The 25178-nt window shown below is 34.8% G+C and overlaps 1 protein-coding gene across 1 annotated transcript; it reads right to left on the reverse strand.

Moving 5' to 3' along the window:
- Positions 1 to 3260: 3260 nt before the first annotated feature.
- On the reverse strand, positions 3261 to 24091 carry LOC128991314 (serine/threonine-protein phosphatase 6 regulatory ankyrin repeat subunit B-like). The gene is made up of 8 exons (XM_054414118.1): positions 24026 to 24091; positions 20406 to 20672; positions 9446 to 9761; positions 8116 to 8826; positions 7649 to 7855; positions 6315 to 7325; positions 4487 to 4735; positions 3261 to 4108 (listed from the first exon to the last, which is right to left on the reverse strand). The coding sequence occupies exons 1-8, from the start codon at positions 24079 to 24081 to the stop codon at positions 3305 to 3307; spliced, it is 3621 nt and encodes a 1206-aa protein (XP_054270093.1). The 5' UTR covers positions 24082 to 24091; the 3' UTR covers positions 3261 to 3304.
- Positions 24092 to 25178: the final 1087 nt, after the last annotated feature.

Genomic DNA, 25178 nt, shown 5'->3' on the forward strand with positions numbered 1-25178 from the left:
TATCGGTATCAAGAATCGAGAATCGATACATTTTGGTATCAACACCCACTAATTGTTGAAAAAACTGGTCTTGAAAAATCTGAAATTAGTCTTGAAAAGTCTGGAATTAGTCTTGAATTTTATAATGGAAATAAACTAGACACCCTGAATATGGCTTGAAGAGAGAAAATCCCCAAAACCGGTACAAAAGCATTGTCAGACGGGATTTTACGGGAAATTTTAGTACCAACCTACACCAAAATGAAGCTTACATTCTAAGCTACGGGCTAGCAACGATTTTAACGTTCCCCGGCAATGGCTGAGCACATACTGAACTAATGTAGAGGGGGTTGCGCAACTACATCAATTGATGTAGGCCGCTCATGTCGCGACTACATCAATTGATGTAGTCAGCACTAAACGTGTTAAAAAAATGTTAAAAATGAAAACATTAAAAATGAATTAATCTAAGTTTTGCCATCAAGAAAACAAAGGATTGATTACCAAAAGATATGTTGCTCTAAGCGTGAATCTTGTGCGTACCCTAATATTACCTTATACACAGGAATACAGACATTGACACAAGTGTGAATTTTGTTTCAGGTGTAGTTTGTCAACAACACCCGTCCTCATTCGATCTCACAACATTTGAGAAAAAACCAGCGAATGGTTACGCCAAGCAGGAACAAGGATTTATGTCAAAAATAAAAATTTAGGCCTACCGCAGATGATTAATTAAATAGTTTTTTCTTGACATTTCTTCATTGTTTCATTTATATGTTCCTTTAAAAAGTGTGTTAATAAACAATAGAAACAATTTTATAAAAACAACTTTTATACTTGAATGTATTAGGGTACTTGTGATTACATCTGAACAAATATTTTTACTCATTTTTTTATTTTTGTGCATTTATTTTTTGTTTTTTTTACTGTGCAAGTATTTTTTGTGCACAATTTAGAATAGGTCTAAAAAGTTACTACAAAATCTATTATTATTTGTTGAGCCTAGCCTTCTTGTTTTCTCACATTAAATAAACAACAGGGAAAATGGAAAACTAAAAAAACAACATTTTCATGTAAGAATAAGATTCAGTTAAAAAAACTAGAAATTATTCATCAGTTGTGAGAAGTGAGTTAGTATTTTTTTTTACACTTTCAGTTGTTATAATCATACTGTATTATTATTAATAATAGGTTATTTTTCTAAACTATTTCAACTTAATCTTCTTAACATTCAAGCTAGTTATTACTATTAATTATTATCAGCTGAATAATGCTTGGTAATATAAACACTAATATAATAATTAACATATTATTTACTTTTTTATGCAAATAAATGCACTATCCAAAATGCTTGTTAAGTGGTACCTATTCTCATCAAGGTAATTTAATAAGTTTTTCTCAAATAATCTTCAATGTACGATAATTAAAAAAAATTGAAGCTGTCTTGGTCTAATATTTGTTAAGGTAGTTGCCATATTCTTTATCTTCCCTACTTCATTAAAACACATATTCTTTAAAGGTAAAATCATTTGTTTTTTTGTGGCTGCTACCATTTTTAAGGAAGTCTACAAAAATTGCATAATTCTCTCATTCTTTGGTTTGATTATGATATGAAAATAAATGCTGATAGCTAGCCTACACCAACAATATAACATTACATTTTTTGCATACTGTATTGTAATGATGTAGTAACTGTAATAGGTGCTCTTCCCCCTTCTAGACTTTCACTAGGGCCCCTCTGGTTCACCTTAGGAGCTTGATGTGATCCGTACCCGAGGTCCTACGGGCCTGCTTCAGATGAAACTACTGAACAGCAGTAGGTTGTCCCTAAACTAGATCAATTAGGTATTTACCTGACAAATCACAAAACACATATTTCTAATGAAGACTTAAAATATTGTTTTACCATCATACAACACACCAACCCTCATGACAAATAGTTCACCTCCCATAACATTAAACCTTCAAAGAAAACTGTTAGTAAAAATCAATGTATATAATTTTATATATTGATTTTTATGACAATTGTATTTTGAGCCACTTTTTATTAATATGGCATCAAATATGTATCATCTATGTATAAAATATGTATTTTATACATTTAAGGTATGCATCAATTTCTATCAAAATTTACAGATTATATACAGATGTATAATATGTATCATATCTGTAGTTGGATCCTTATACAATATGCATATAATACATATTTAGGTGGGACATATTTACAGATACAATCTGTATTGTATACATTTCTATACAGATTGTATACAAAAGCTATACCATGCCGGTAGGTAAATTATACGTATTATATACATATTTGTGCTACTTGGGGTACATGATACATCTATGATCATTTATGCTCTAATCGAAACCATAGATTAAAGGAGTAGACACTCATTTGTCTACTCCTTTAATCTACACTGAAACACAAAACAGACTTTTAAGTTAAAATTATTGTAAGAAAGGCTCGTATCTTTGAAAATGTTACTTTAAACTAAGGCTATATTTACTATTATTAATTAAAACATTTCTTCCTCAAGCTTCACTGATATAAATCTCTAAATTCATGTTAAAAATGATCCAATGCTAAGGTTTATTATCACAAACAAGTTTTATACATTGTCACCTATATCTACTCAGTCGCTTAAAAAAGTCAAATTATTGAGTAACATAACGCAATATATTTAGGTTAATAATATCATCCTGGTTATTGTAATTAGGCACTGGGGTCTTGAAATGAATCACAGAGTACTAGTGCAGTACCGATTTAAAATTTATATATAGATGAAAGGTCGCAAACTCAAAGTTATCAATTTGTGTAGAAAGACATTAAAATGTACATATTTATTGTAAAAACACAATACATAGCAATATTCAAAATTCTATTCGAAAAATGTTTCAGCCAAGTGCCAAAAGTTGTGCCATAAGCATATTATCACGTTGATGATATTCTGGCAGAACAAAGGACATTTTTCAGGATATTAGGGTTAAGCCATAATTAATATCCCACACAGATAAATTATTGACAACACTCTTAGGATCAGTAGAAATATAAACATACAAAAAATTAAAATCATTAAAATCAACATGTCATGAAAAAATCAAAGGGGGAATGAAAAAAGCACTGATGAGCATTGTTCAGTGACCTCATCCCCATGACGTTTAGGAATTGTACTTTTGTGAATATATTATACACTTGGTATATGAAATTCCTTGCTATATTAACAGCTGTTAATATAGCAAGGAATTTCACAGGAGAAGAGACTATTTCACAAATGTACAGTATTAGCTTATTATTGATTGTTATATCTTAAAAAAACTATCACGTTCTTAAAAGTCCAGAGTTTTCATTTTCTAAAACATTAAAAGGAACAGTTCGTGGCTGACCTGTGAAAGATGGCCTCTGACTATTTGTTTTCATACTGTCAAGTTCCTGTCTTATCAAATTCAACTCATTCATTATCACCTGAAGTGTATTATTCATTTGTTGATTTTCTGGATTTTTCTTTCCGTTCTTTTCCATTTCAAACTCATTTCCTTTAGGCGACTGCTCTTTTGTGCTTGATTCACAATCTTCATCAGAATCAGCACAAGAATCATCTTCAGTATTTTTCTTCCTCTCAATTATATTGTTTATCACAGACTGTTTCAGACTTTCTGTAAGGGGGTGTCGCTTTTTCAGGGAGGGCCTTCCCGGTTCTATGGTCAGGTCGCAGTCTACGGCTCTGCATCTTTTAACTCCCTCGACCAATTTCTTTGGGCAACAGGCGAATAAACTTCGGTTGTAGACGAACATCTCAAGCATGCTGAGGAAGTCTATTTGTTTGGCGAGACGCTGCGCTCTCCCTTTCTTCTCAAGGATGGCGATGTCGCTGACGGCTAGACCTACCAGAAGATTCATCATGACGATCGCCACCAACACCATGAAGGAGAGGAAGATTGCTCGTCCCACTATAGCATCGACTCCTTCAACTTTGTCAAACATGTTCTCATACTCAAACTCGATCGCCATCACCATCACTTTGGCAAATGATCTCCACCAATCAGTAAATTGGCCGGTCGCTTTGAAGTGGATCATGAAAGCAAACATGAACCCAAGGATGACGAAGAAGAATGTCGCCATCACCTGAAAAATACAATATAAATAGATTGTGGATAAAATTGAGGTGAAGCTTATGAACTTACGGATTTAGTGGTAGTTGTCCAAAAAATGTATGAGTACCATGGTTATAGTTTATAAATTATTCAAAACTAAGTAAATAAATATTGATTATGTGAAAAAGAAGAGTATATTTTTTCATTATTCAACCATCAATGTTTCTCTTCCGTTTATCCAGATTTATTGGCTTAGAAATCTGAAATACCAAACCAACAGCCTCAAATACTTTTTACATCCCCTAAGTTTGTTTCAATATTCATTTTAATGATGTTTATATGATGATTTATTCATAAATATGGCCTAATACTTAGATTTTATAAATAAAAAAATAAATGTAAATCTTACCCTCATAACATTCTTGGCCACAGTGAAGAACATGAGAATGTAGAAGCCCAGCGAAGAGGGCCAGCGGGAGAGTAGAAACAGCAGCTCGAGCCAGGAGAGTAACACAGCAACTGCGGATACATGTCTCAGCCAATCCGCGGGCTGATGACCCACCAATACCAGCATGGATAGCAGGAATGATGACCACTTGACCCACGACTCCAGGTCCTTCAGGTAATACCGCTGCATCCTAGTGACCTGAAGCAACTCCTGAAAAACCCCCATATCATTTAATCTTCATGGATAAACTTCCATGTAGATTCTTGGCTTTTAGGCAAGACCGTGTCAAAACTTATGAAACACTTGTTCTTATGTCATGAAAACATACAATAAATATGTCAGCCTCAAACATTCCTGGGATATAACCTAACATTCATGGGACCATAAACTCTATAGGCTTATTTGAAACAAGAAACAACCATGCAAATAGTTACTGTAAGTTACACTAAAGCTGGCACTATACATTGAGACCAATGTTGGTTTGTCATAAACTCTCTATAATTTCAGATTATTCATGATCACCTCCTGGATTGACATAAGCACTGTATTACAGGTTACTTAATGTTATTTTTGTCAATCCACTGTTAATAAAGAAAATAAGTGATGGTTCCGGAGTATCATTTTTCAATTGTCTGATGTACAAATGATCGTCAAAAAACATTAAGATCCAATTTCGTTATGAATAATTTTCATTTAAGATACAAACAACTTTGATACGAGGGACGTAAAAACTATTATACATGAAAATGTATTTTCACCACACTATGATGTTTTTAGCTGTTTTAAATAGGTACGTTAATTGGTGGCTGAAAGTTACGTTTTGCTGGCCATGCCAGCTGTCATCGTCATTTGGGGACCGAGCAGGTTTTTACATCCCTTGGCCGCAAAATCAGCTGTCCGCTTACTTACTTAAAATCAATGTATAACAAAGTTATACAAATGTGAATCGTTCATTGAAGTTTTGTTTCTATTCACCCTGTTGTTTCTATTCACCCCATTCTACGGTACCTTAAAGTTGTAGTTGTTTTGACTATCAGTGTGCATTATTATTGTGGTGAATAGTGGTAATAGGGTATAGTGTGGTGAAAAATATTGTTCGTACCACTGACCGAAATAGTTTTGCGGCTCTCGATCGTTTTATGTTCTCGACTTCTTCTCGAACTTAAAAACTATCTCGAGCTCTATAGGCTTATCTCTCGAGCTGGCAAAACCTCTTTTTCGGCCCTAGGTACAAAATATACTATTTTACACCGCCTCTTATTACACTATAAAAGAGTGGAATGTTTCAGCTGATTGAAACATGTAAATGTAAAAATAGTAGGATTTCGTACCTAGGGCCGAAAATGAGGTTTTGCCGACCCGAGATAGTTTTTCAATGAACGATCGAGAGCTGCAAAACCATTTCGGTCCTTGGTACAAACACTATTTTTACACCACACTACTACTATTCACAATAATAATTAATGCACACTGATAGTCAACGCAACTTTAAGGTTATGTGAAGAAGTAATTTCAGGAATCAGCAAAAATAAAAATAAACACTTGCTATGCAACGGTGAAAATAAAACAATTTTATTGCAATGCTATGGATCCTGATTGTGTATTTAATATGCAAGCGGACAGCTGATTTTGCGGCCCTAGGGATGTAAAAACCTGCTCGGTCCGCAAATGACGATGACAGCTGGCATGGCCAGCAAAACATAACTTTCAGCCTCTAATTAACGTATGTAAAACAGCTAATAACATCGTAGTGTGGTGAAAATATAATTTAAGTAAAATGTCCACTAACCTGCAAAGTAATGAGGGCAAGAGAGATGCATAGAGTAAAGCGACATCCAGATACACAAGTGTTGATAAAAGTTGACTGTGACTTCAACACGTAGTAAGACATTGCCATTGTGGTGAGAGATACAGTATACACCAAGTAGAGAGCCATCATCAAGAAGAAAAACACTCTCAACTTCTTCCATTTCAGATAAAGAAACGTTTCCACCAGAGGATGCAAAAGAAGTTTTTCCTGCACAGCATTTTTCCCACAGTTCAGCAATGAATCAAGCACCCTAAGCTGTTTCCTATCTGGGCCCAAAGGTTCAAGAATTCCATACTTCACTTTGATCTCGCACTTGGGACTATTTAACGCGTAATCATTAACTTCTATACAACAATCGAAAATCCGTTGTAGAAAAGTTACCGGGTGTAGTATACTGTAAACGATAATATCGAATGCTGTCTTTTCGTTTCCAGCCGAATCAAAAACAGTGGCGCCTAAATTGGCACCGTTAAGTAACATAAAACGCACACACTCTTTTTTGGAAAATCTAGCGGCAACGTGTAATGGGTACCATCCTTCGTCATTTTTGACATTTAGTGTGCTTTTGTCATGTCTCACTATAACTTCTACGACTTTAGTGTGACCTTTCATCGCAGCAAGATGTAAAGCTGAGGATCCTCGATGGGGGAACATCGTTGTTACCTCGAACACGCTACATCCAGAGGTGATTAAGATCTCGACACAAGACACAAATCCACCAAGAGCGGCAAAGTGTAAAGCAGTCACTCCACCTTTGCCCTCTTTAGTCCGTATGTTCTTCAACGATGTAATACGAGGGTCCTTCAGTAGTTTTCCAAGGATGGCGACATTACCCCTCTCTGCTGCCAGATGAAGTAAGCTGATATCTCCAGGTAGCACCGTAGTTATGTCTGCACCTCTGCCTAGTAGCAGATCTATGCAGTGCAGCTGTCCAGCACACACAGCTGAACACAATGGTGTCTCGTGAAGGTAGTTACGGCTATCGATGATCTGGAACATTATTAATCTATTTTAGTATCTTGTTCATGATCTTTGAGCATAACATTAGTATAAGTTCTTCTCCTTTTATGTTGTTTTGACTAGATTAAAATAAAAGCATAGGTACAATTAAGTTAAGCAATTTTTTGGAGATGTGATGTACAAAAAAAATAATTTTTGGATTTCATCAATACATCTTGTGTTGACATTTATTTATATAGTTTTCAAACTACAGTGGTGCTTTTTGGGCCATGCTGTACTCCAAACTATCATAAAGAGAAAATCACAACTGATTTACCGCTAACTTAACAGTTCAAAATTGTTTACCAACTTACCTTGACTGATTCTGGAATTGTGAGAAGCTCCTCCAGCAGCTGAGGATGACTTTTAGCAGCAGCGAGGTGGAGGACTGTCTGTTTGTCATTGGAAGTGACCTTGACATCAGCTCCGGCCTCTAGCAGCAGACTGACTCCCGGAAACCACTCCAGAGCAACGGCTAGGTGAAGGGGTGTCCTGCCTTGGTTGTCCCGGGCATCAACTACCTAGTGCCAAAAAGAATGGTGGTTTGGTTGGAAAAATCATAGATGCAAATTAAATTATTGTAGTGTTGGTCAGACCTTACAAATGTCTACAACTCTCTACTTTTGGCTAGAGAATGGCCCTAACTAATTCAGCTTTTTTCTGTAGGCCTACTCTGATTTCACTACCTACAACCCATTTCTCAACACTTCTAAATCACTCACTGGAGTATCATCACTCAGCAAATACGTTAAAGATAGAGTAATAGAATGGTAATAGTCACCTGGAATGATTTGTTCTTCTCCAGCAGCACTCTGGTTGGTTCAAGAAGCTGCTTGGCGACTGCAAGATGAAGAGGTGTAAGCCCTTCACTGTTCCACGTTAGTTGGCAAGCTCCGTTGTCCAACAGGAACTCAATCAGATGAAGATCCTCTTGCTCCACAGCAGTGTGAAGGCAATTGACCTGCATCGCAACTTGGTTTTGCACCCCACCTTGTTTAACAATAACTTTTGACTTTGGCATTTTTGCACCTTTGTCAATCAAACTATTGACGATTTTCTGTGCCACACTAGCAGATTTAGAAACGGCTGCGTGTCTGTATTCCCGATGATCTAGCTCTTCTGGCAAAGCCCTAGTTTCAAACATTGGTTCGGGATCTTCCGAGGCTATTCGGAGGAAAGATTTTGAAGAGGTGGAGTCTCCAGAATCGTCTCTACTGAGGCTTTTTTTCTTAGGAGTGCCAGGAAAGCCGATTCGTTGTCGCAGTTTGTTTATCCTGGCTACAGCTGTGTCTTTGAAGGGGATGGAGTCTGGCATTACATCAAGTGTGTCAGTCTTTGTTGGCATTTCTCCTACGACATCTAGTGGGGTCAGACCTCTTCTATCTTGGATGTTCACCTTGGCTCCTCTCTCCAGCAGGAGAGTAACACAAGGAAGATGGGCTCTCTGAGTAGCAAGGTGGAGGGGTGTGGCTCCTTGGGAGACAGGAGGAATCTGCAAACATCAAGTGAATATGTTTGAAATAAAACTTTGTAAAACAACTAGTAATTTGTTTAAAAATGTAGGTTTGCTATGAAGAGTTTACAGTTGGTTACCTGTATCACAGTTTTACAAAAACAATCTACTGTACTTAACTCTCACATATAAGCTGACCCTCGTCAACTGTGATCTTCAAAGTCACAAACACTTTATTAGACCTAGTACTAGCTAGTATCTGAGTGGTTAGAGGGTTCACCTTACCAAATGGTCGTCGGTACATTCTGAAATAAAGGTAATTAGCATTTTGATGGCTCAAAACTCAACCCAGCTGTCATTGATTATTATGCTTTCAATAAATGGTCATACAAAACTAGCTTAACACCGCAATCATGCAACACTCATCTTCAACTTAAATTACACAGCAAGGGGTTTCGGTGTCAGGAATTTAATCTCTCTTTCTAAAACATTATCTTCTTCTGCCACCCGCTACAGAAGATGTGAGCTGGTAGAGTATGAGAATGAACTGTACGGATAGAACTTAGTAAAGGACAACAGAAGATCGCTGCCATGGATTTTTAGTATGTTAAACGATACGAACACATGATATAATGTATTTTCTAGGTCCACTACATACCTTGTCTGCCACAGAGCTGTGGTCATGACTCCAAGAGTCCAAGCTATCGTTGTCTCTGGCCACCGTCCCAGCCTCCACCTGGCTGTTGACATTGTCTGGGTTGTGGTCTATCAGCGCCCTCAGTATCCCCTGGTCACCCACAGCCGCTGCTAGGTGTATGGCCTGTCTACCCTCCAAGTCTCGCCGTAGAGCGTCTGCGCCCCATGAGAGCAACAGTGAGGTCACATCCTCATGTCTACAGGCCACTGCGAGGTGAAGGGCTGTGGTTCGGGTTGGTCGACATGTTGCATTCTCGGACGCCCCTGCCTCTAGGCTCCTGAAAAATGTGATAAATGTAATTGCTATTGTAAGGGCTTACCTTAGCAATCCTAATATTTTTGATCCGATATCAATGATGAACCAGAAGGTTCATCTGTGAGAGTTTAGGTCGACCAAACTTCTATAGTACTATCTACCCGATTCGTTTCGTAGAAAATTTATCACATTATTCACAGTTGACACGAAAATGGAACAAAATTTAGAGGAAAACCATGGGTTTTGAAATGTGGGGTAACCTAACTTTAGTTTGGGAACACATTGCCAGTAACTGTCAAAATCATATCGGGATTGCAGGTTATGTTGAATACAATGCCAATGTGATTTTGACAGTTGCATCGGCAACGTGTTTTCAAACTAAAAATAAGGTTGCATTGCAAAAAAAAAAAAAAACACGGCTTAAATCCCTAATTGTTGTACAGTTTTCGTGTGATTTGTAATGTCATAAATGTTATTATATTTTCTACAAAACACATCGGGTAGATAGTTTCATAGAACAAACACATAACACTTATTGCACAATAAACTGCCGCGTTGCTGTCGATGTCGAAGCCACATTTTTTGACTTTGTTTAAATCCCTCATGCACACTTGACTTTTCATAGGTTTAAATCCTGAATTAGAATTTTCCTATAAATTAGGTCGTTATTAAGTTCAGGTTTGATGAATTGAATAAGTTTATACGGCTCGGTGGACGTTAGTAATCGAGTAAAGAATAACGAGAATGAAGGAATGTAAGGAATTGTTAGAAGGAACTAACAGGCATCAGCTGATTAAATGAACGTCACTATCTCTTGCAACATATCGTAGTCAGCACGAATCAATGATTTTTCCTCGTCGGAAGTCATTATGCAGTCTCCCTTACTGTTTTACGGGAATCTTATGATGGTAGTTGGAAAAACTTAAATAGTAGGCTCGTCGTTCGTCGTTTATCTTTCCTTATAAATGTGTCATCGTTATGGATCGACTGTATGTGGTATAATGTTTCGGTATTTATGCGTATAGTGTGATTTTAAAATAAGAGGGGCTCATAGCAGTAATTGTTGCACTTCACCTTCGTTGTAATTTGGTCTTAATTATTCCCGATGCTGTGCACCATTCCTAAATACTCTCCTTCGTAGTCGCGGTCTTCCCCTAACACGATAACACTGCATTACCAGTACCACTTCTAACCTAAAAACAGAACACTAAAATCAATAAACAAACAAATAAACAAGGCTTGCATCAGCTGAAGGGAAAAAATTCTGTTTTATTTCCGACTAGCTGTGTGCCCGTTCTACGCACGGGGATCTTACAGTAGTCAGTTGAAACCTTCTTATATTAAGATTAAGAACAGCAATTAGCTTGCATATTTGCAGATATGCTGGCAAAACTATTATATATAAACCTTCGCAAATACAGTATCTGACAGTTCAAGCCAAAATAAATGCTTCGCAATCAAATGTCACCCGGATCGTGTTGGTCCATATGTCCAATAATTAAACTAAAAAAATGTTTTATAGATCCATGAAGCGTAGCCCTAAAGTAGGCCTATAATTGAAAGTTACTTTCCACATCGGTTAACTTAAACGTATTTAAAGTACTACCTCAACCTCACCATTTAACACTTTATTCCGGTTGACATTTTCAGTATCAAAGGGGCTCTTGTCCATTCCGTGAAACACTGAGAAATAAGGACATTAATGCGTTACCAACATACAACAAAACAACACAATACAACAATCCAACAAAGGCCATGAACTATTGATACATAAACAATATAAAGGCGTAAACAATTCGTGATGGTTTGCCCAACAAATGTTTTACTCAAATAGGTTATCATTTTCTTAGCATACCGGGTAAGCTAAGATTTGGAATCCAGACAGAAAAAGCAAAACTTTTACAGAGTTAAGACATCACTTAAATTGAATACGGACGGCTCTAATAAATAAAGTGCAACACCAACGATATCAAATTTGTAAACTACCGGTTCTAAGGAAAAGAACCAGTACCTACGTAAGAACCTACCTAAGAACTATAGTAAATCGGACCAATTAAATACATTAATATCTAGTCCCGAGGTTATTGATCTCTTGCTTTTGGATTTTCTCGTAAAAAGTTATAGCGTAAACTTATCGGTGTCAGTTTGAAAAAAAAAAAAAAACCTTACCCAAACAACTTTTTGTTATTTAATAGATTACGCATTCTCTAAACAATGATTAGTATATCTATTAACATTAGAAGGATGTGTGACGAAAATCACACAATGTTGGGGTTTTGGTCATTTGTAATTTTATTTTTTAAGTAGGTAGGCCATGTATTCTATGGAAAAGTACCGGTATCAAGGATCGTCGTCACAAAAGTTGTTATGAATAAATATGTAGGCTTACGTACCCAAGATATGAGCTATGGGCCTATTGGCTGTATGGTCCAGCGATTGCATCACACGGTGAGTAGAAACAGAAAGTGACACATTGGAAAAGCGAGTTTAGCACTTCCTCTGTTAAACCTCTGTTACAATCACCCACTGCAGTTGTGATTTTTTACTTTACACTTTACACAACCGCCATTGAAGCGCCGTCAATGAGTGGAAACCTTTTTTGTAAGCAATTGGCGACGATCATTTCAGTATCACAGCCCTATACAACACTGATTCAAGGTCTTCTTCTTTCTGGTTGTCAAAACTCAAGAAACATTTTATACTCAAAGAATTTCTGGTTCCGATTTGGACGATGTCTAGTCATTTAATTTCATTTACGGTTACACTATTAGACTATATTATTGCACTTGCGATTAATTAAATCCGTTATGTAAGAAAAAGCCAATAGGCCCATAGCTCATATCTTGGGTACGTAAGCCTACATATTTATTCATAACAACTTTTGTGACGACGATCCTTGATACCGGTACTTTTCCATAGAATACATGGCCTACCTACTTAAAAAATAAAATTACAAATGACCAAAACCCCAACATTGTGTGATTTTCGTCACACATCCTTCTAATGTTAATAGATATACTAATCATTGTTTAGAGAATGCGTAATCTATTAAATAACAAAAAGTTGTTTGGGTAAGGTTGTTTTTTTTTTCAAACTGACACCGATAAGTTTACGCTATAACTTTTTACGAGAAAATCCAAAAGCAAGAGATCAATAACCTCGGGACTAGATATTAATGTATTTAATTGGTCCGATTTACTATAGTTCTTAGGTAGGTTCTTACGTAGGTACTGGTTCTTTTCCTTAGAACCGGTAGTTTACAAATTTGATATCGTTGGTGTTGCACTTTATTTATTAGAGCCGTCCGTATTCAATTTAAGTGATGTCTTAACTCTGTAAAAGTTTTGCTTTTTCTGTCTGGATTCCAAATCTTAGCTTACCCGGTATGCTAAGAAAATGATAACCTATTTGAGTAAAACATTTGTTGGGCAAACCATCACGAATTGTTTACGCCTTTATATTGTTTATGTATCAATAGTTCGTGGCCTGTGTTGGATTGTTGTATTGTGTTGTTTTGTTGTATGTTGGTAACGCATTAATGTCCTTATTTCTTAGTGTTTCACGGAATGGACAAGAGCCCCTTTGATACTGAAAATGTCAACCGGAATAAAGTGTTAAATGGTGAGGTTGAGGTAGTACTTTAAATACGTTTAAGTTAACCGATGTGGAAAGTAACTTTCCCTAGTAGCACAAATATGTATTTTATAAATATTTTATATATTTAAAGTTGTATTTGATAGAACCTCGAATAAAATATATATATAAAATATCTTTAATAATAGTTTGATATATTCAAATATATATTTAAAATATTACCAAAAAGCAATGCAAAATATAAATTAAATATAAGTTTTGAATATATAAAATAGATTCATAATATATATTGATAAAACAAGAATAGAATCTATAATATACATATTTTATATGTATATTTTTCCTATTAAATATTTTTTTAAAATATGTGTTGAGAATATTTTAAATATATATATAAAATATTTTTGAAACTATATTATATATTTAAATTATTTATAAATATATTTTGAAACACGTCAGATATTTTTATTAATGAAATAATATTATATTTGTCGAATATATAGCAAATAATCTTTGCGGATATGCAATCTTAATAATCTTACGGAGATGCAAGTTATAAAATAATAGCTATTTGTTTTAGTGCAATTTCAATTGTAAAATTGAGTTTCAGCATGTTGATCTTGAAATATTTTACAATAGAGATTATAAAAAAAACTTAAGAAAAATTACTGGATGGAGCAAAAACCTTTAATCGACATTCAAAATCAACAAAACAGTCTCTCTCTTAGACCGGGTTTCCAGATTTCTGTGTACAGACTCAATTAAAACTGTACAATTAAAATCGTTCATCTTGGTTTTAGTTTTGAACAACCAATTTACTCCTATTACAAACTTTACTATGGATAAACTTCAAACAAAGTTCATAATAACGTTATCGTGCATAAGTTACTTACCAAAAAGGATTTTAATTGTTGTAAACAAAAAGCAAATAAAATGAATTGGAAAGAAAATGTGGTTTTTTGGGTAGTTAAATGTAAAGGTACACTAATAAACACGCTTGATCTAAAATATAATCTATTGGAATTTCAGAATCTGAAATATTGTTCCACAAAAATTATGTATGCTCCCATAGTGGAAGGAAAATACATAGGTGTGCTATATTCCCGTCGTATGCTGACGTCACCCAGATTGCAAACCAAAATCACCTGATTATATTGCCATATAACTTAAGTATATATTGTTTTGATTTGATTGTTATTGTTTACATATTTTTTTTCTAAATGGTGTTTGCAATCTTGGTGACGTCAGCATATGACGGGAATAGCACACCTATTTTCCTTCCACCATGGTATTGCTCCTGCTCTGACGCAGATTGTTTGTGGGGTCACGCCATGCGAATGTAGGAAGCAAAATGTACCGTGCGTCACTGCCACAAAACTGGTTTCTCAAAGGTTTCTTCGATGCGCGACTGCGGACGAGAGGGTTCCCAACGTCTACGTCACTTCTTACAGCTTTCATTTTCTCAAAACAAAGCTTATCAAGTTAAATACAGTACATTCATAACATTTAAATCCACGGGTATTTTTCATAAGAGGGCCGCCACTATTTAAAGCTATTTAAAGTTTGAATGTTAATGATTATACCTGTTAAGTAAATAAAGCAAAACGTGTCATTAAATCTATAAACCAACCTAACCTACCCTAAACCCTCTAGCGATAGTTTGTAAATTCACCAACATAATTTTAAATCGAACAGCGAAACCGCTTTTGGTAATTGATTCTTAATTAGTGAACCTAATAGGCTTGACCTTGAGACTTGCACTGCCCACTTGATTTCAGCGGACGTGACTAACACAACAGCCAACTGATAGTTAAAACGAGTTTTGGGGATTTAAATGTTAAGCTATGTTTAGGTATTCTTTATCTATTACCTTGAAGCATAATGCGTAGCTGTAAGCTGTAAGTATAAAATCGTTTGGTTTCGCCAGTGTGAGTCTAAGAAATTACAAAATTAGCTTATAAATTTCATTAGATGCGAAATTTTGAACTGAATTACTTTTGTAAACCATTGGAGTGTATAGGTAGTCAGAATTACTAGTATAGAAACAATTAGGTGTACGAGACACGACCATAATTTTGTACTCGTATTTTAGGAACAAAACTGAACTGTACAGTTTAGATTTCTTTAAATTATTCTCTTTTGTTTAATTTTACCTGCGTGACGCAATAAAGTAAGTAAATTCTTCACAATACTAAAAGAATTGTGAATATTATCAGTTTATCTAATAATTGTCAGAGTTATCAAATGTACACATTTAAGCTTTATTTTTGTTGCGACGGAGACAAATATTATTCACTTCCAAAAGCAAAGGTCCACCTCGAAACTTTAGACCTACACGGAGCTTAGTTCAAGGGTGTAACTAGACTTGTGTGATGGTAGGTTAGTGACTTATGCATGTTTACGTAAAATTTAAGTACGTAGCTCAATAATTTTGTGTTCACAGCAAAAATACATCTAAACCAAGTCTTACCAATGTAAGCAAAGCAGAAGGTGCAAAAAAACCGACCAAGTAAAATCTGCTATCCTAAGCCAGTCACAGGACCTCATGTATTGGATGTTTCAAATTCCAAATTTTTTAGAATTTTCCTGGGGCTAAAGAAATATTCCCTGTAATATTCCCATTTTATAAGTTCCCTCCCACTGGGAATAGTCCCAGCCCACGTAACTAGTCACTACTCATGTACCTTATCCACTCAAAGACAATTTATATAGGCCTAATTGTCTCATAATCAACTTTGCTACGACATCATTAAACTATTTATCACACATTTTTTAATCCTTTAAAAAATACGCAGCATACTAATTTTGACTATTTCCTTATTTAACGACTAAAACTGATACATCGCCCGGATGACATTCGTTTGATACCCTTGTGACATTTGGATACACTGAAAATATTTGTGTGTATTACCATTGACTTTAGGATAAGCCTCTACTCTTCTCGGCCAATGGAACTACTAAACCCAAATCAGGGAATACAGGTACAGTAAGGCAATCTAAATGATCTTCTAATGATAATAATCCATCAATAATATCTAGGCGATCTCTAGTAACTCAGCTTGTCATGTTACACTTCATATTTAAGATAATTTATCGTGGTATACAACCATATCCATTGACTTAATTTAGATAGATAGACAAATAATTCGTATAGAATTTGAGTGTATCTGAAAATTCATGAGATGTTTCAAAGAAATATCTTATTGTCATTCGCACACAAGTAGGCTATAAAAGATAAAACTCTTGTCCTGTGTTGTGTAACCAATTTAACAATAAATTGATTGGTAGAAAGCTAGTTTTTGTATCCTAATCTTTTAATATCTAAAATAAATATGCATTTTTCTTGTAAGACGTTGGCATAATTTACTTTATAATAACCCACGTATATTTACTGTAGGCTATATTAATCAGAGTAATCGTGGACACAACGAATTATAAATATTTAATTAATTTACCTGCAACAATACTCAACCTTGAAATGTTTTTAAAATATGGAATAAATTGAGCACGCGATTAAGACGAATAAATTAACTTCACGATTGGCGTTTACGTGTTGGCTACCAACGATGTAAAGAACTGTAAATCTACACTACACTGCAAACCCTAAATGTTTAAAACATATTTTATACATATTTACCGTCTTTTTAAATGTAAACCTTCTTTTAAAATTAAAATAATATAATATATAATATGAATAAAATATGTTTTGGCGATCAATTTTCGAACAGATACATCGGGCAACATTAGGCTTGATTGCATTATAATTAAATACTTAATAAAATAAGGGTGTCCCCTTTAACATCCATATTCCAGCCGTCTTTTAACTGATTTTTACGATTGGGGTGTGGTGTAATTTAAAAGCTATCTAGCACACCTGCGAAAGATAATTAAAAGGTAATTTTTGTTAGGGATTCGTCCCCTCAAGTTTAGTTTATTTCTAGAGTCCATTTTCAAAAATCAAGTTATGCTGACCAACTTTCTTTATAACGGTATGTGAATTGTAATTAAACAGCTGTTCCTTCAGTTGGATGTTCAACCACAGTCAGACTGTAAACAAAACTTGACTACTTCTTCACAACTCCTAATTGAGGTAAGGAAATCACTTTATATAGTGTATATCTAAAATCAACGCAAATATATTGGGAATTTAGTAGTTCTATTCACCTAATAACTGTTCAAAGCAAACGTAATCAGGGTAAATGGGGTTTGCACTGGATTTATTTGGCCTGGAACAAGTCTTTAGGCCCTATTAAACAACGCAATTTGTGAACGGATTCCCTCTTATATTCGTATGGGTAGAATAAACACAACTGAGTCATGCTTAGATAGTTCAATGGTTACTGTGTGAAACCTACCATAAATAGATAGAAAGCTGCATTCCTCGATGGGTAACCACTGCATTCAGCCAACATGTTGACCCAAAACATAACCAACTGTGCAGATTAACCAAAAATGTTGAATTCAAAGATTTGCAAGAGCGTCCAGGCTTTATTGTTGTCTCAACAACTACGAGAAGATGAACAATTCATGTAACGTTAGTAATTTTGTTTGGATCTATTAAAACTAGGAGAGGCTTACCAACAACAAGGCACACATTTAGGTATTTAATAAGTTTGCTGGACACTGTTTCAAAAGTAAGGAAATGCTATTTTCATTTCGGCAGTAAGAAACTTTAGGGTTAGAGGTAAGTAGCCGAATGGTTGGGTGGTTGTGTTTTTTTTAACAAAGTTCCAAATGTTATCCAACACGTTTATATTATAATCGTCAAAAATGGCAAAAACGACAATCCAAAGGTATTCACATTAGGTGTTTGTTTATACATTGTTGTAGAAATGTCATTACAATATAAACATAAATATATTAATAGGCAAGCATGTTTCTTTAAAACCTTTTTTCTCAGCTCGTGTGTATCGTACAGAAAATCTACGCATACCGTTAGAAAGCTAATTTCCTGTAGGTGTGCAGAATCCCTTTATAAACTAAAATAGGCACAAAAATAAGCACACAAAATGAATTTGAAATTTAAAAAAATTAACATGGGTTTTATGGGTTGCTATGGTGATGACGAAATAACAACAAAATATAAACAGAAAATCAAAACAAATGGAAGACATTCCAATCACATGTTTTATTAAACAGTGTGAGGTGAAAATAGAGAAGTTTGCACAAAACATACTTTTGGTCGATTTTTCGACCACGGGGCGTGCTCTCGTAAACATAAATATTTGAACCATTCAAATAAGACACTCCTTTAATGCCTATCTTATCCAAGAGGATTAAATAGTAGTTGAAAACTGTGTGACTTAAATACTAAAATAGTAGTATAAAAACATACGTCTGACACTGTGCAGTTGGCAAACTTAATTTACATCACAAATGAAGTTCAAACTTACTTTCTGTCAACGCGATGCTAACAAATAACGACCTCTGCGATTTAACTGATACATGTTGATGTGTTGATGATAGTGTCACAATAAAATTAAAACAAGTTAACACGAATCTGTAGTAAACAAATTATGCTCTGTAAAATTTGAATGAGAACCAATAATTTACCAGCCGTCGACATAATAATTTGTGGAAAAGGAAAATTTATCTGGTCTTGCATACAAATCCATACACCTACTTAACCAACACGCCAAACAGCCTCCTCGTACAGTAGCGTTCTAATGAGAATAGTCTTGATTATACAACCTTCCATGTAATCCAACCCTCCCTGCTGCAGATGATCGAGTAAAGAATTCCGAGCTATAGCCGTGTGAAATTACTGTACAAAGTAACGGGTACGTAAAGACTAAGAGAACCCCTTCCGCCATTCTTGGCTGTAATCGGAAGAAAAGTACCAGATATATTAATTTGAAACTGTTTTTCTTTGTGACAGCTGATTTGAGAGAACGGCTGGGCGTAGAAACTCGGTAGAGGTGTCTAAAGAAAGAGCTTGGTCTGTAGAAGAGCCATCAAAAGAGAAACATGGTAAATTCCCTTGGGGCTCTGCCCCAGTGGCCCTTAAATTCCCATCCCATGTTATTCTTATGGGGGAAAAACGGGTTTTTGTCACAGCTAATTTCAGAGAACGGCTGGGCGTAGAAACTTGGTAGGGGTCTCTAAAGAAAGGTCTTGGTCTGTAGATGAGCCATCAAAAGAGAAACGAGGTAAATTCCCTTGGGGCTCTGCCCCAGAGGCTTTTAAAGTCCCCTTAGCAGATTTGTTTACATTATGACCATATGTATAATTTTACACTACTTTTTAATGAAACAGCTGTTAATATTTAATTTGTGATTTACTAAATTTGTCAAAGTGAAGAATTTGCAATGGTTTTTTTTCTGATTTTAAAATCGATTTTCTTCTGCATCGTGTCATGTTTTGCAATATAATGTTCTATTGCCAAATCAGTGGAAAATCCTAATATCACAGTAACTCTTAAAATGATTTTTTATTAAGTCAACTGCTTATGTCTATTGTCAGGGTTAGTTTCTGCCTTTTTTTACTACTTCTTGGAGATTGTATGTAGGCGTGTTGCACGTAGATGATATTCTTTGGCGTATTGCATCTGTAGACGATTGGGTTGGTGTACAATGGAAAAAAACGAGAAATCCTGGACAATTTGATATAGGCCTACTAAAAATAAAACTAAATTAACACTGTGCTACATTTCTTGAGTAATCATTGGAAACAAAATTTTTTTTTTTTTGCAAACAACGGAAACATAAGAAAGTCATAGAATACAACCAAGTAGAAGAAATAGAAATAATGTGTTTTTTTCTTCATTTAAAATCGTTATTATAGTCAACCTAAGGCGGCTTTGAGTGGGAAACATTTTGTAGAAAACTCTAAAAAACAAGATCAGCTTTTAAAAAAAAGATAAGATATTTACAAACAATTTTGATTATATCTAACTGTTGTGTACATCGTGAGTATTTCCATAACCTTTGAGTCGACCTCAAATAGGATAACAATAAAGTCATCGGAAATTATGACCGTTATTCGTTTTAAAATAACGCCTGTAATGCTTCGCAATTGCTCGAATTCGAGCAACAGGTACACTAGTCTATATATTAATTTCGTCTAGACTTACCTCTTCACTTCATCCACGCTCCCGTACAATACTCCAGTGAGAAGTTCCGCGTTAAGCCTTCCTCGTCGTCGGTCGTCCCGCCTCCTCTCAGTCCCTGGACCCATGTCGCTGTCAGTCTCCGAGCTGGCTCTAGAAGGAGGTTCAGGAACTTGCAGAGAGTGTTGTGGTCTCGGTGGCATCAGTATCAGTGGGGCCAACTCCATCTTGGCCTGTGTCTGTTGTCGTACTGAATTCGAGTGCGCCGTCTCCCCTCCACCGCCACCGCGTCTGCAGGGAAACCCGGGAAAACAAGTGGTCAGGGCAGTTTTGGAGGTTATGTTAGGTTAGTCAGCTGATTCTGACGTCATAGATACGCCTTGGAGCAAAGGCCACTCTTGTAAATATTGTCTGGACGTCGCGTCGTCTGTTGGGGGCTTGACTTACAACACGCAATAAGGAAAACGTGATGTGAAATTACTGTATGATTAAACTGAGATAAATAAGAAATTATGTTTGTAGTTACCAACAGTGTTATTTATAGAATATATTTATTAGTATTTACTGTAGAAAATAAACTATTTCAGTCTACGATATTATTTTTTTTCCAAATGGGGAATGCTTTTACCACAGGTCTCGTGGCAAGACCTGGACCGGGGACCATTTATTTTTTGTTTAGCAAACCTGAGTTTTCATTAATCTAGTGTTTCTTAAATAGGGAATAAATATGAGATTTTTAAGGAGATATTTTAGTGAAAATCTTATTTGCTTAGTCTTCATGAGATTTGCTTAGGTACCTATTTATAGTTATTGATATTTTTATAATAGACATTTTCCCGGTTTTAATAGAGGGGGTTTGGCTAGTAAAGCATAAGCAACTGTTTGATACCTCAATGTTAAGTGGACATTTTAAGTTTACAGTACACAATACTAAATTTACATGGACAGCTAGTACGTTTTCTGTGGCTATAGGTTGTTTTGTACTGTACAATCAAATTCACAATTTTTTTCAAAACACAAAAACTAATTAAATAAATACTAAAGATAAGCTTAAAATAAGTAGGATATTCTCATGGCTCTTATCAATTTTGATTGATAAGATATAACTTATTAAGGTTAGCAGTAGGCCTACTACTTAATAGTTATAAGGAACTTGAGATAATATTAATAGACTGGTAATCTTCTTGAGGTACAAAATAGATTCCTATTGTATTAAGACAAGACTCTGACTAAGTTTAGTCTTCTTTAAACATATAAGTTTTTTTAGAGACAGTTGCAGAGAAAAGAAAATTCCCCTACAACGAATGCAACACTATATAGTTGGATTTTATTTTAAATTAAATTTCTCAATTAATACATTCCATTTTAAATAAATGATAGACGCAAATGTCTGTGTATTTCTCAAGAAAACAATTATAAATAGGCCAATATGTTTGCAGATTGAAATTATAAAAAGTCTATTTCAAAATGTAAGTTTGGTTTTGTAAATTAACTGAATTCATGATCAGAAAATTTATTGCAAAAAGTGTATGTTTTACTTTAAAATGTAAAGGAAATTATATTATTAATTGTGTGACCAAGCATAAAAAAATATATAACTCATACAATTGATTTTGTATATGGACTGCAGCCAGATATTGGTTTGATTTTTATTAACATTGCTATGTGAGTACTACTTGATGGTATCCCCAGGTTTTTTTTTAAATTTTATATATTGATTCTACCATAAAAAACTTGTGAAATAAATGGGTTTTTATGGTAAAATTACATAAGTTACAATAACTTTTGAACCATAATTTTTAAAGCAATGGGGATTGTACCGTTTTATAGTTAAAAGGACTATAACAAACTAAATTTTAATCAAAATTGTTAAGGGGAGAAATAAAAAACGTTTCACAGACCACAAACAATCACAGGTTAAGTATTTGTCTGGATTGAAGCCAAGAATAGCAATTGGCAGATCGAATCATTGGCTCTTTACTGTGAACTTTCTATTTCAAAGGTTCAATGGAATAGTGGGAAGACCTGTCATTTGGTGAAATGGAAGTGTAAATTTAGCTTACAGAGTGTTCTAGCATAGACTAAAATGGTTCTAGCTAGTGTGACATGGCTGTTCAAAGAAAGAAACACAGCTGTTTTCTAAGGACTAATTAAATTCAACAAGACAATATTTTTCCTACAGTTACCTAACAATGTACATGTTCTCTCACTGATTTGAGAAAGCAAAGTGGCCAATTCGCTCATCAGTGAGACAATGTTAACATTGTCTCACTCTAATTACTTTGTCTCACTCCAGATTTGCAACGTGAAGGCACGTTTCTTTACCAATTTATTTGTTTTATGGTAACTGTAGGAAAAATATAATGTGCAACCTCACTCACCTATGGCTCGTGAGTAAGGATTTCTCTTGAGTGAGGCAATTGCTCACTTTGCTCATTAGTTGCACAAATAACTATTTCTCATGTCGTATCTTATTTCTGGACTTATACTCGTATTATGGTTTACAGTTAAAATCCATATCCTATACATTAATAGACAAGCAAGCATGTTTCTTTGAAACCTTTTTTCTCAGCTCGTGTACATTGCAGGGATATTTTTTGTGACTTTCCTCATAAGAAACCAATAAGTTACTCCTGCCCCCCTTTTGCAAATGGGCAAATAGAAGAAAGTATGTGTCAGTTTGTTGACAGTTTTATTTTAAATTTAAAACAAGCAACCTGCGTCACTTTGTGACTTGAATATCCGTCATATAGTTGATAAAGGTAAAAACTATTATTTTTCATCATATCCCTGTTATTGGCTCGCAATCCCTATTATTTTCATTGTGTGTGCAATCTCTTTGAGGCATCTTAAAAAATTACAAATACTTATGAAACATACTTTGAAAACACCAAATCTAACGTAAGCCATTTTCTTCTTTACATTTCACACAAATAACATTAACACATTTTACTTGAATTCGTTGAAACATCACCAACTACAGATAACCCCATTTTCCTATGGACGTAAAAAAATTGCATCTTGGCCATCTGTTTTGATGTAAACAAATGTAAACTTGAAAATTTCAGATGATTGACAACAGAATTCAGCACAAACTATGAAACTTGGGGATATCATTCACACCCGCAAAAGGCACATTAAGAGTATAAAAGCTTTAAATTGATACCCAATATGTCTATCAAAATAAATATTTAGGGGTTGATTTGCTGCACACAAAAATCTAACAAATTCTTTTAATGATATAGATATAGAGAAATGAGATAATGCAGACAAAGAAAAAACAGCTGAACTTGGACAGTAACAAAGCTACAGAACATTTCACTGCATTTGTAACTAAATCAACCAAGGTTATTATTTGACAGATTTGAAAGAAAATCTTTTAACATCCTCTCTGATAGGTATATTTGACAGCTCTTGGAGCAAAGTTAAAATAAAACATAGAAATAAAGTTTAAGATTTTTTTTAAATATGTACGGTACCACATACATGAAAAAATTTACATGTTTTGGGTGATTTCTTTATTTAAACACTATCTTACAAGAACAAGTTTACTTAAAACTACATTACCAACTAATAAGTTACCCCAATAAAATTACTTACTTTATACCCATAACTTCTCTAGATTAAATCTTTAGTACACTTACCTGAGTGCAGAAAACGGTCGGTTTTGGGAAGACCTTCGCTTTGAAAACAGCTCCATGGCACAGATTTTAACCATGTAACCCTGTGCCAATAATCCACAGACACAAACACTGAACATGCTATCATTTGACCTTAGACAACTGCCTTATCTTCCTTATCACTTCTAATCATCACTTGTATCAGTGAGTGAGAGCTTTTAAAGGAACATGTAGAGGTAGGATTTCTAAATCTGTTAAGAGCTTCTAAACTTTATTCACTTTTGTTAAAGGAAGAAACTATTTTTAATTACTAATATAGGTTATTATTTGAGAAATAGGCTATAAATAATAAATTCTGAAACATATACCATAATTATTAACAAAACGTTTTTACTTACACTATACAATTTTTGTAAAAAATACACATTAACAAAACTGTATTTAAATGTTTAAAGCAGATGTAATAAAGAGTGACGCCATTGACTATGGATACTGCAAGTAGACATTTGTTCCTTATAAACTGAACACTATTGTGATTTCCATTATTTCTAGAGAATAAGCTATTGACTTAGGTCTTATCGTTGACTGAAAATCCTTACGCAAAAAGGCAGACTCTCTCTTACCCACAAGTCAGGTATTTTTTCCTTTTGGGAAAAGCAGTATTCGTGGGGGGTGTGCTAGTTGGTGTGCAAACAGAAGCCTAACTAAGCGTAAAAGAGTTCGGTTCCGGATTAGGGCCAGCGGTAGTTGGTTCTCCGATTCCTGTTCCTTATAAACTGAACACTATTTTGGTATGTGTTTTACGGGGTTCCCCTATATAGGGAATAAGCTATTACAGTAGGTCTCATGGTAAGACCTGAACCCAGGACTGATATAATTTACGGTTTTGATGTCCCAAGAGACGAACAACACATTACCAATCTTCGAGGTACGTATACATAAAACAAATATAACTAAAATTTGCAAAATTCAAATATAACATGTTGATAAGAAATGTTAAAATAAAAATCCTACTAATATTATAAATGAGAAAGTTTGGATGTATGTTTGTGACAAGTAAAATACTGGTCGGATTGGGCTGAAATTTGGTATGATGATAGCTCACATTCCCAATTAACATATAGACGCATTCTTATCTCAAAAGTCCTTTCCTCCGCCCCAGTGGCTCTGGAGTTTC

Source organism: Macrosteles quadrilineatus, unplaced genomic scaffold (genome assembly GCF_028750875.1).
Source record: "Macrosteles quadrilineatus isolate MER2022 unplaced genomic scaffold, UCM_ALF_1.0 Scaffold_4__1_contigs__length_99947679, whole genome shotgun sequence".
Taxonomy (NCBI): Eukaryota; Metazoa; Arthropoda; class Insecta; order Hemiptera; family Cicadellidae; genus Macrosteles; species Macrosteles quadrilineatus.

What these genes read in the sequence shown, in the direction of transcription:
- LOC128991314 (XM_054414118.1), bottom strand. Translation starts at nt 24,081, where the DNA reads ATGGAGCTGTTTTCAAAGCGAAGGTCTTCCCAAAACCGACCGTTTTCT. An exon ending in ACAGCTCTGTGGCAGACAAG is followed by an intron (nt 8,827 to 9,445) that starts GTATGTAGTGGA and finishes TGATGTTTGCAG; the next exon opens with ATTCCTCCTGTCTCCCAAGG. An exon ending in CAATTCCAGAATCAGTCAAG is followed by an intron (nt 7,326 to 7,648) that starts GTAAGTTGGTAA and finishes ATAATGTTCCAG; the next exon opens with ATCATCGATAGCCGTAACTA.